The following is a 12,882-nucleotide window of genomic DNA, read 5'->3' on the forward strand; positions in this document are numbered from 1 at the left end:
GCCTTTCTCCCAAACCTGCACACTCATGCTCAGTTTACCTTCCCACCCAGACCAAAGCTTTGAAAGTCACTCTTCTTATATATATTTTTGCTGTTTCCCATTCCTTGTAACCTGGAGTTAGAACCAACAGCTATGGCTAGAAGAAGTCCCAAAGGAGAGTGTGCGCTGAGAAGGCTGAGACCTCAGGAGTGGTCCCTACAGCCCAGTGTCCACATAATCCGTCCACATCCCGAAGGCCCGGCCTGCTGCAGTGAGGGTCTGGACCTGTGGGGCTCCCCTTCATGCTCCTCCTTGACTGCAAAGCTAGTGTTGATACCGCTGGATGGATTGTAGAGGCTTTGAGGGCAGAGGGGGACTCAGCTTCTAGAGTCATTGCTGTCTTGGTCATCTGTAAGGTCTCCTGGAACAGGGAATTTAATCGGATAGGACTGGGCACCACTTCCGGGTGTTTGCTTCTCTCACACTTCCTTTGGGAAGGGTGGTGTGTTTTGATTGAAGACGCTCACTGAACACCGATCTGCGGGGAAGCACTGAGCCCTGCTCTGTGGGGCTGTGTATAAAGGGTTGCATGAATCACAGTCCTTTATACATATTTTGCCTGCCAAAGAAATGCCCTCTGAAGCTATCTGAATGCTCCCAGCCTGTGGTAAGTGTGTTTCTCTCAACCTGTGATAAGTGTGTTTCTCCTGGCTAAATACTGCATTTCTGGAAAATCAGAGAATTCACCTTTGCGCCACAACCCTCCTCACTCCCGAGCCAAATCCATTTAAGGCCCAAGAATAACTCTGCAAGCTGCCTGGAGAGAAGGCAGCCCCCTCCCCCACCCCTCACCTCCAGGGGGATGGTCTCTTTCCCTTCCTTCTGCTTTTTCTTGTCCCTGCATGCAAAGATGGGCCTGAGAACAAGCCCTTCTGGCCATCACATAACTTCTTGTCTTTATTTATTTATTCATTTATGCATTCACACATGCCATACAGCATGTGGGATCTTAGTTCCCTGACCTGGAATCAAACTCATGTCTCCTGAAGTGGAAGCCTGGAGTCCTAACTTGGACAGCCAGGGAGTTCCCAGCTCTTGCCTTTATTATCTTCTCAACAGTCATGTCTGTGGGCTCTGACTTTGCCCTCACTGATGTCTTCCCACATGGATTTTCCTCCTTCATGGCCCTGGACACCCTGTTTGTCCGTCTCAGTTTCTCTGTCCCCCACAAATTCTTAACCTCCTACTCCCGAGAGATGTCCTTGTCCTGCTTTCTGTTCCATGTCATCTTCCCAAGCCCCAGCCAGTATTCTCCTCCTGCAGACTCTCCCCTCCCTGCGGCACCATCTCCCCAACATCATGTTGTCTGCCGGGGATCAAGCCTAAGTCTCCTGCATGGACAGACAGACTCATTACCGCTGAACCACCTGGGCAGCCCTAACACATACATACTCTTTTTCAAAAATGACAAAATGAGCAGCTACTTTCCCCTACATTATAAAGGGCAGATAAAGTACTTCTTAATCCAATGTATGAAAATTCCATGAACTCTCGAGAAGTGGGAAAATGTGGGCATAGCACCCTCTGCCCTGAAACTGGTTTAATACTCATGTATGCTCCACCATGTCTGCGGGTCTGTGAAAGAGAATTCATAGGCCTCCCTATGTTTGGATACAGTTGTCTCAAACTCTCTTAAAAGCGCACTTCTTGAAGTATTCTTAGACTGAGTATGAAACAATAAAGTTTTGAATGAATGTGCAGCAGTTCACTGACCTGTAGCTGGTTCTTCTAGTCTCTCCTTGAGGCTGTCACTGCAGTGGGAGGGCGCCTTCTCCCCCTGGTCGAGGGGGACCGGCCAGCACTCGCCCGTGGAGCTGGCCTCCACTCACGCGAGTGGCGGGGCATGGCACAAGCTGAGGCGAGCAGGCTCACCATCCTGTGCTCCTGGAAAGGTGTTCCACAGCCACACTGCACACAAGTCAGCTCTCTCTTCCCCCAATGGCTGAACTTCTGATTTATGTCATTATGGTGACTAACTACCTGAACTTCCACTCAGGCAGGGAATGAAGGTTCTTTGGGTGGCGCAGATACAGCTCAGAGTCAAGTGTGGATTCCAGGGTCTAAGTCCTCTCCTCAGCTGTGTTCGTTCTGAGTGTTACCAGTGTTTAGTCAGAAGAAGTCTCTCCCCTGCTTTGATCATCATCAGGAAATACACTCCTTAAGGTGTTATCCATTTTCCTAGCCTTGATGCACACCATACTAGTTCAAAGGCACCACCGTTATTCAAAAATACCACATCTCAGGGTAGTGCCAAGATTCTGCTGAAACACTGAATAATTGTTCCCCTGTCTCCCTTCTCCCCAATATCTGTCACTTTCTTAATAAAGTCCCCAATCCTTGAGGCAACTGACATGTCAGAGTAGCTCATAGGTGCTTGGCTTGAAAATATATATATATATATATATATATATATACAAATGAAATATGTCTGATAACGCATGTCAGCTGCAGTATGGGGCCAGGAAAGGGTGACCCCGGGCATGGGCCGAGTCCTAAGGGGCCTCCTTGCTGTCCCCAAGTCACCACGAGCTTCTGTTCTAGAGCTGCTGGTCCATCTGCCGCATCCCTTTTTCCTAAGAAAGCAAATTGATAGGATCAAAATTTATTACTGTGGTTGTCCAGTGGTCTGGATCCTGGATGCATATGTTCACAAGTAGCCCGGGGGACTGTCTGTCTTAGAATCAAGTCACCTGACTGGCACAACCAGCTCTGGTCAGCAGAGGGCCATTGCAGGAGCCAGTTTGGGGAGTGAAAAATACCCAGAAATGAGAAGTAATTTTATTTTCCTTTTTCTTTTCTTCTATCCCACCATCTTGGATCTTTGCATCACAGAAAACAGAATTAATAGCAACTTTTTTTTTTTCCTTTTCTGCCCTAGTATTACTAGAACCTTTGCATCGGGGAAAACAGAAAAGGTGATCTTTCAAGCGCTCAAGGAGCTAGGTCTTCCCAGTGGAAAGGTATTCATTAATTTAATGATATTGTTCTAAAACCTCTTTGTGTATTTTTGTCCTCATGTAATAAGTAAGATTATTTATATTAAGCTGATTCAGTTAGATTCAGAATTAGGTTCAGTCACATATAGTACAGTTAATTTTTCCTTTATTCTCTTCCCTTCTATCCTTCCTTCCTTTTGTTTTCTGGGCATTTTAACCTAAACATTATAGTATTCAAATAACGTATTTCCAAATGTTCCTGTCAACTTTATTAAGAAAAGGAAATGGCAGCAGGCTGCTCTTTCACACAACTTATTGAAAGCTTATTTTATAGAAGCCCATCAACATTCGCAGAACCATGCACAATGTCAGCATGAAAAATGGCTCATAAATTAACTTCTTCAGGACAGCTGTGTGATATTTTATGAAGCACCTCTCCCCAAGCAAAACATTTGAGTTTGCGGCCCTTTGGATTTAAAATAGTTGCATTGAAATAAATTTAAAAAATAAAATAGTTGCAATGAATGTATTAACTGCAAGAAAGATTTAGGCTGTTACTGTCCTAACAAATCCTATTTGAAATATAAGGTTCAGTATGAAAGGTAAACTCTTTTAGAACTCCCCTTATGATGCCTGTAAAAATTCACAAAATAAGCATAAGAAAACATTGGGTTTGACTTAGTCAGCATCCTTGTGGCAAGCAGTTGCATTGTTCCTTCAAGGAGAGGAGGAAGAAATGTTTCTTTGTGTTTGTTCTATGGAGTATCTCCCAGAGCAAGCCCAGCTGTGGCCAGTGTTTGAACATCCAAACCATGGATGCGTGTTAACTAGAAATACTCTTTTACACACGCCATATTCTAGTAGGCTGGCCCACGGTTGGACCTTCTGGCTCCTATCAGGAAGAGTCAGAGATGAAAACCCTGGGATTACAAGTAGTCATCACACTGCTTCATGAACCTGTCGATTCTGTAGATCCTCCAAAGAGAGAGAACGGTGCCTGATTTATGACAATGCTTCTGTTCTTTCCAGAACGATGAAATTGAGCCCGCCGCATTTACTTATGAAAAGTTCTATGAACTGACACAAAAGATTTGTCCTCGGACAGATATAGAGGATCTTTTCAAAAAAATGTAAGTTCTGTTTATGAGAAAGTGTCACATCGAAGTTATCCTTGCTCTTTTAGACTTTAAAAACATTTTTTGTCCTAATATCTTCATATAATATGTTGACAGTATCTAGGAATGTCTAGTCAGGGTTACATTTTCACCCCTTAGTTTATTTGGTGTAAAAGTTCACTCTGATTTTTTGAGAAACTTTTACATAAGTTGGTTGCAGCACCTGGAACTTCCCCCTCCTCTCCCTGCATTGGCTTTACTAACTACCTACAATGTTAACCTGCTCCTTTAGGTATTAACCCGTTATGTGAACTAACGAGATTCGATTTGGAATGTTATTATGTTGTTCAAAAGTCCATTCATTCCAATTATTTCAAATGGATGACTTACATGTTGTTTTATAATAATGCCTTTAGATAATGCAAAAGAAGGATTGCAGATATTTTCTATAAGTTAGGGGGAGTGATTTATTGCCTTTGCTATTGTTGGGTGTGTTTTTTTTTTTCTTTACAAACAGTCTCTGGCCATTTTAAGAGTTCACCACTACTTCAGGTTTAGAAAAGTAAGTTTAGGATTATCAACCACAAATGTCAACATGTAAATCGTGCCTCCTGTAGCATCATATACCACAACTTACTTTTTCTAATAAATTTCTTTTCAGCAATGGAGACAAAACTGATTATTTAACGGTAGACCAATTAGTGAGCTTTCTAAATGAAGTAAGCTTTTTCATACATTAACTCCATCAGTCTGTGTGCAGTGGCTTGCTTCCTCCAGCATCCTCATTGCATGCCTGCATCCTGCACCCCCATTCGCTTTGCTTCTGACCTGCTGATCTTTCCATGATGGCTTTACCAGGTGCAAAAATCAGCTGCTGCCCCCGTGTGTCCATGCGTTTCCTCATTGGCTTTGCACACTGCTTTTTTGTTGGTTTCTTGCTGTGATGTGTAGCTCTGGGTCTGTGTATGTGTGTGAATTTGATAATATATTCACTTAATTAAATGTGTCTGTGTTTTGCAAGATGATATTTAAGGTACTTATCTTTTTTTTTTTTTTCTGTTTACTTATAAGAAATAGAAAGAGAATGGATTGAGTTTACCACCCTATAGTTGGATTCGCCATCGCTAACTTTTTCTCATACTTTTGCATGGACTGGGAAAGCCTTATTTTTGTCTTTTAATGGATTGCATGTAAGAAAAATATGTAGGTTTGAACAGAATATTTTGACAACAAGCACAACACTGGAGTTCCTGGGTGAAAGCATAGTGCATATTAGGCCAATGGGATGACAGGTTAAATTTTTACTTTTTATTTTTGTAACAAGCTCAGAACTAATTTTAGAATGTGATTCACTCAACAACCAAAACTAGTTGACAAAATTTGCTTAAGCCCAAGAGAAATATATTTCAGAACACATAAACATTCCAATTTTTATGAAAACTAAAATTAACTTTTTTTTTCTCTACATGAACAAGAAAGTGTTTTCAGTGAAACCCATTGAAGCTCTTGTTAATACAAAAAATGGAAATGCACTTTTTGTCTAACACATTAAATAATAAGAAGACTTTAAATGAGGGATGGACAGTATACTTTTGTTCCAAAACAATTGATAGTAACCATTATACCATATAAAGACAAAACATTAAGCTAGACAGTATCATGCCAGGTAGAAGGTGTTGCCTCACGAAAAAGCAGCAGGCAGACTGATTTGCCAGTTTGAAGACACATAGCACATCTTTGCTGAAGGGCTTCTCCTTTCTTTCAAGTCAGGGCCCAGTGGCTCCCAATTTGTAGGATTGCACTTGAGAAGCTACGATACCCAGAGCCTGGAAGCATGGATGCAGGAGAGGCAGGGTCCCTCATATATCAGCACAGATGTCTCTACTTTAAAGTAATCCTTTCAGTTCACCACAATATTTATTTTACTTTAAAACATTTCAAGTTTTTTCACTCCACGAGTTTTTGTTATGCGGATACTACGTTCATAATCTTTACCCAGATATTATCCACATTCTTACGCCACTGTTGCTCAGATAAGTTGCTTTGCTGTGCCTCCTTAACCCTTTCCCCATCTTCTGTTTCTTTTAAAAAATGTATTGTTTTATCTCTCTCTGCTTTACATGTACTTTGGGTCATTGGTCGTCTTAAGTTTTGGTGAGAGAGGCAAAAATCTTGCTTTCTACTAAAGAGGGAAGATGTTTAGTGGGGAGACGATTAGCACGTTCATCAGTTTACCGCTTCCTAGAGAAAGGCCACTTGCGTGCTCCGGGATGAAGCTGGTGCTCAGCCGTCTATTAAACATAGCAGAGACTTGATATGCACTATCACTTGCACTGTTCAAATGAAGAAACGGTTCTGAAGTCTCCAGTGTACATGCTGCATTCATGCGTCCTTATCTCATCCCCTTCCTTGTATGGGAGACTTTTGTAGACCTACCCAGTAACTACTCTTGTAATTCTTATAAGTCATGACCAAAAAAATTAATTTTAAAAGGGAGGATCACATATGCTTTCTGTCTCTGCCATCCAAATTCTTTCTTAAATACTTTTCCTTGGTAGCTTTTATCCATCAATATTACAGTATTGGCCAGTAGTATTCATTCGCTTATGCTTGGCTTTTCATTAACAGTAAGGAGGCACTTTCAGTTTGGGGGTGGAGCTAATTGAATTGCTATGATTCTGGATTTCTTTGGGTCACAGAAACTACAAGACTACAAGTCCAGAAGAGTAAAGCCTATGTTTTTAATCAAAGTGTCTGCCCTGAATCTCTTCCTTTTCTGTCCTAGTGAACTCAGCTGGAAGAACTAGACAGAAATCAGAATGTCTCCTTAAAGAAGGCTGTCAAACGTAGAGAGGGTTCTGCCAGCACCTTGCACCCATAGGACTTTTGAGGACTCTCCCTCTCATTGTTCCAAAGTTTAAAGCACCCCATGGGCAGAGCACCATGGAAACCCATAATGAAAGGAGACAGAATTCACTCTGGAAGGGAGCAGGCATTGGAATGTTAAGGGTCTCTGACTCCAAGAGCCTAGATCTAAACATTTTCAAATGCCTTAGCCACATAGTCTCAGTAAGCTGGAATTTAACATTGTATTAGAAGCCCTGGATGCAAAAGGACAAGGAAAAATAAATGAGTCCCAGGAAATCAAAAGGACAAGACCCGTTGTTCATTATTCGCAGATGATTGTGTAACCTGAATATCAAAAGCCATCAAAAACTCTTTGAATAGATAAGAGAGTTCAACAAGGTAACCAGAGAAATGATGAACAAAGAAAAGGATCAATAAACACACATCTATGAGCATTCACCAATTCTCCTGGAGAAGGAAATGGCAACCCGCTCCAGTATTCTTGCCTTGAAAATTCCATGGACAGAGGAGCCTGGCAGGCTACAGTCCATGGGGCTGCAAAGAGTCAGACACGACTGAGCGAGTAACACTTATTTTAACATTTAACGGAAAAATGGTATTTATCATATATTAGCAAAAGCCGTGTTTCCTCCCACCACCTTCCAGCTTGTGAGTCCCTTTACTCCTTATATGCAGTTTTCCGTTCAGTGTGTTAATGTGTATCTGCAGGAATCTGGACAGAGAGGAGAGACTGTGGTCCATTTCCTGCCTGGTTGCTGTGTAGGGCTTTGTACCACCTGCTCTCTGCCCACGCCATCACCACTCACTGGCTTTTCACAGGGAATTTTGGATCTGTTCCTCATCTAATTCTCAGTGTCTCCACATTCACTGCTCCCCAGAGTGTGATCTGGGCACCAGCAGCCTCAGTATCTACAAGGAACTTGTCAGAAATGTAGAATCTCAGGCCCCGCCCCAAACCTGCTGAGTTGGAATCTGCATTGAACATTTTCTCCAGTTGGTTTGTCTGCACATAAGAGTCTGTGAAGCACTGGATATTTCCTTGGTATCATTACTATCAGTGGGAGGAATATGAGAGCAGCATGAACTTGTAAACTTGCTATTCTCCATAATGAAGGTAGCCATGGAAATCTACCGCTCGGATCTAAAATTTTGGCATAGCTGTATTTCTTGGTCCCATCCAGTGGGCTGAGGGAAATGTATGTGTGTCTGTATGTGTGCCAATATTATGAAAATAGTGCAGTTGAAGTCTCCAGAAGAGCTGGTGGGGACACTCACTATGAGCTAGCACCTGGTTGGGTACTGCCACCAACTCAGTTCTCTATGTGTCAGGACTAATTAAAGCCTCTTGGCTTCAGTTAGTTTCACCTCTCTTTCCCCATTCCTAATGAGAAACTGAATTGATTTTAGTTTTACCTTCATTGTCCATTTCACTTCAGTTCAGTCACTCAGTCGTGTCTGACTCTTTGCAACCCCATGGACTGCAGCACGCCAGGCTTTCCTGTCCATCGCCAACTACTGGAGCTTGCTCAAACTCATGTCCATTGCATCGGTGATGCCATCAAACCATCTCATCCTCTGTCGTCCCCTTCTCCTCCTGCCTTCAATCTTTCCCAGCATCAGGGTCTTTTCCAATGAGTCAGTTCTTCACATCAGGTGGCCAAAGTATTGGCGCTTCAGCTTTAGCATCAGTCCTTCAGTGAATATTCAAAACTGATCTCCTTTAAGATTAACTGGTTGGATCTCCTTGCAGTCCAAGGGACTCTCAAGAGTCTTCTCCAACACCACAGCTCAAAAGCATCAATTCTTCGGCACTCAGCTTTCTTTATAGTCCAACTCTCACATCCATACATGACCACAGGAAAAACCATAGCCTTGACTAGATGGACCTTTATTGCCAAAGTAATGTTTCTGCTTTTTAATATGCTGTCTAGATTGGTCATAGCTTTTCTTCAAAAGAGCAAGTGTCTTTTGATTTCAAGGCTTCAGTCACCATCTGCAGTGATTTTGGAGCCCCCCAAAATAAAGTCTGTCACTGTTTCCACTGTTTCCCCATCTATTTGCCATAAAGTGATGGGACCAGATGCCATGATCTTAGTTTTCTGAATGTTGAGCTTTAAGCCAACTTTTTCACTCTCCCCTTTCACTTTCATCAAGAGGCTTTTTAATTCCTCTTCACTTTCTGCCATAAAGGTGGTGTCATCTGCATATGTGAGGTTATTGATATTTCTCCCGGCAATCTTGATTCCAGCTTGTGCTTCTTCTAGCCCAGCGTTTCTCATGATGTACTCTGCATATAAGTTAAATAAACAGGGTGACAATATACAGCCTTGACATACTCCTTTTCGTATTTGGAACCAGTCTGTTCTTCCATGTCCAGTTCTAACTGTTGCTTCCTGACCTACATACAGATTTCCCAGGAGGCAAGTCAGGTGGTCTGGTATTCCCATCTCTTTCAGAATTTTCCACAGTTTGTGATCCACACGGTCAAAGGCTTTGGCGTGACTTCTTACAGATAATACCTGAGGGCCTGCAGAATTGAGAGATGCACGGAGAGCTGGAGAGAGATCAGAATAAGAAGAGAGGACAGAAGTCTTGGACAAGCACGAGAATCCAGGATTAGTTTTATTTCTGGTTGCTGGTAGCCTGCCTCCTGCCTCTTATGTATCATAGGATCACATTAGAGCTGCTTTTGTTAATCATTTCTTTTATTTTGCCGTTGAAAGACTGTAAGAAAGGACTCAAGATCACTTCCCATGTACTCTGTCTTTCTTCTTTAACGCTTGAAAAGGAATTCTTTAGTTCTGTGAGTAAGGCTTGTCAATTATTTCTTTATCTTCTTGTATCTCTTTTGAATATTAGTTGTGTCAACATCTCTGTCTCCCAGTGCTGCTCAGGCTGAAGCCCATTGATGTCTTTTCTCAATAAGAGTACAGACATAATAAGAAAGATATATTCATTGTCTCTTCATTTACATGGTCACAGTTCTGTGAACTATTTTCTGAAGCTAGTCAGTGTTATCGTTATAAGGCTCTGAACATCATGGGGTGTATGCCCTTAGTACATTGCTTCCCCAAATCCCAACTGCAAACCTATGGTCTCTCCCCCCAGAGCTGTGATCCACTCACCCCACAGTGCTTTTGACTAAGTGGAAATCTTCTGCAGTCTTATTTGTCTGAGATGTCCTGGAAACGATCTTTCTCCTCTTTATTTTTTCAAATAAAGATTATATTTTTGTGACTTTTAACACAAGTTTTGCCGTTGTTTCCTTGCCTTTGGGTTATCCAGATTGCACTGTGCTTCCTTTCTGAAATGTGAGCATTTTCGGGAAAGCAAAAGGTTATCTGGTGGAGCAGATGTAAAGAGAAGTGAAGTTTCATATTGTTGTGGTGCTTATTTGCTGCAAATGTAGAATAAGAGGATATGATACATACATTTTAAGGACTTGGTTTTTCTGGCTGTTGTTTCTGAAAGAAGGATATTCTTCTAGTGAATATTATGCCCTCTGATAAATTTTGATGAGGGTTACTTGGGAGCAGATTTCAAATGTTTAGCATTCTTCTACCCTTGCAGAACTAAGATATGATCTTTTAAACTGATAGGCAAATATATTTAAATGCATACCTTTACATACTAGTCACACTTCTTAAATTTGAGCACATCAGAATCAACTGACAAGATTGTTAAAATACAGATTCGTAGCTTCCACCACAGGAGGTCTGATTTGGTAGGTTAGGAGTGGGGCCCCCGAATGTGCATCCCTCTCAAGCTCCGGGGTGAAGGTGACGCCCCTGCTGCTCTTCAGAAGCTGCACTGCAGGAGGCCCCAGCCTAGACCCACACGCCTCTGTGCACAGACAGCGCCTGAGAACACTTGGATTCCCTTTCTTCCTTTTCCTAACTTTGTTTCTTTTTTAACTGAGGCTCTTCTTTCTCTTAAATTCATATGGATTTGCCCCCATGATCTCCATGAGTCCTGAACGCTTATCGGAGAGCCTATCTTTAAACTGAAAGACTTAATCCTAATAAGAAAGAACACCTTGTGAGTGTAGTGGTCAACCACGAACAGAACCACAGTGGGGTCCAAAAAGGCCCCTTTATGCCACGCCCGTCTTCCTCCGTGGGAGTGTTGACAGAGACGGGAGAAGGAAAGTACCCAGAAAATGTACTGGTTATTTATTTGCTTGGTTTGAAAGCACTGCATTCTCCCCGGAGGGGCGGTGCTTGTTGCTGCCTTGGTGTGGGCTCTGGAGTTGCATGCCAGCACCCACTTCCTGAACGAGATGCTCGGAGCATGCCTTCACCTGCCTTGCACCCCACAGTCCACTGTACCATCTCTCTGCACCCCAGGACTTTTCTTCCTTATGGGCTTGAGGCCTGTTATTCATGTAACAGTTTCTGCTCTAGCACTTGCATGAATGTGAGCCGTTATTTCTTAGATTCCAATAGAAGCATGCTTCATTGGGATAAACTGGCAAAGAGCTATTGATTCCTTAGGAGTTAACACTCGTCACTCAGGGGGATGGTGGGAAGACCAGATCAGGCGAGGCCACGAGTGCTCTAGGATGACGTCACATGTTCTATTGGCCAAAGGCTTTCACGCTGTGTGCCCCCACTCTTCAAATGACTGTTTCAAACAAATGGGCAAGGGAAATCCATATGAACTTTTAACAGTTGTTTCTTCAATGCTTTTCCAGTAGTGCTTTTCAAAGTCTGTGCATATATTTGGGTAAAGAGTCATTGCTAGGGTCCTATCTATTGACTGAGTTTTGCTCACATGTCCATCTGCCATTTTCTCATACCAGTTTCCTCTCTTTCTTTATTTGATGGATGACCAGGGACTCAGTGTTTGGTCCTTAAATCCTCCATGAACAATAAGGAAGTTTAATAGACCCACTACCTGTAGATACAGAAAGATAGATACACACACATACACACACACATACACTCTGTATTGTAGCTAAGTCAATTAATAAATTGGACTTTTTCCATCTTTACTGTGAAGTTAGGATGACAAAACTGTAGAAATTTGCTCTTGGTGCCTCATATAATACCAGGAGCCTATGGGTGCTGATTTGAAAAGAATGACATTACCAGCCTCCCAAATGTCTTTAAATATTGATGCACTGTCTGCCCAGAGGATTTCCTCAGTGCAAACCAAGTTGGATTTCACAGTGAAATAGAATTTCTGAACACTGATATTTAAATACAGATTTTCATGTTGTTTTGAGCTTGTAAATATCCTTGTGCAGATTTTCATCCTTATTACAATGGATTCATTTTCATAAATATTTACTCAAGAGAATGAAGTTCATAGTGCCCCCAAAATCTTTTATTTATGTAGAAAGATATAATGAAAATGAAATTATATTTGTCTACCTAACTTTAGGGGTTTGGAGGTTTCTTTGTTATTGTTTTTGGTTTGACATTTACATGGGTATGATTTTTGCTTTTGTTTATCTTTTTTTTTTAAAGACTTTTTATCTCACTTTATAAACACTTATGCCAGATATCTTCCCTGTGGTATGACGAGACCATACCATTTTCTCATCAAATTTGAATGAAAAGAAAAAAAGTATATTTTGTCTCTCCATCTTCAGTTCAGGGAAGGGAACCAACATGCAACTGCCAAATTTGGACCTTTTTGAAGTCTGTTTTAGGGAGAAAGACAGGAGAAAAGCAAAATCTCTTTGTAACTATAAACATGGTATTATACATATATCTCCTATTAAAATTACATAGTTTATTGATGTGTAATAGCCCAAGGGTGAGGAAGGTCAACCTAAATGGAGTTATTTTCTCATCATAGCATCAACGAGATCCTCGACTGAATGAAATTTTATTCCCATTTTATGATGCTAAAAGGGCAATGCAGATCATTGAGATGTATGAGCCTGTTGAAGATTTGAAGAAACAAGGTAAGAAAAG

At 41.7% G+C, this 12,882-nt stretch overlaps 1 protein-coding gene across 11 annotated transcripts in view; it reads left to right on the forward strand.

Moving 5' to 3' along the window:
- PLCB4 (phospholipase C beta 4) overlaps positions 1-12,882 on the forward strand; it is a 473,260-nt gene that overhangs the window by 353,122 nt on the left and 107,256 nt on the right. For all 11 annotated transcript variants that reach the window (XM_055543369.1, XM_055543377.1, XM_055543373.1 and 8 more), the window contains 4 exons: positions 2,918-2,999; positions 4,005-4,105; positions 4,752-4,809; positions 12,764-12,872. In XM_055543369.1, the coding sequence (XP_055399344.1) occupies positions 2,918-2,999; positions 4,005-4,105; positions 4,752-4,809; positions 12,764-12,872 (350 nt within the window). The remainder of the gene's footprint in view (positions 1-2,917; positions 3,000-4,004; positions 4,106-4,751; positions 4,810-12,763; positions 12,873-12,882) is intronic.

Source organism: Bubalus kerabau, chromosome 13, assembly GCF_029407905.1.
Source record: "Bubalus kerabau isolate K-KA32 ecotype Philippines breed swamp buffalo chromosome 13, PCC_UOA_SB_1v2, whole genome shotgun sequence".
NCBI lineage: Eukaryota > Metazoa > Chordata > Mammalia > Artiodactyla > Bovidae > Bubalus > Bubalus kerabau.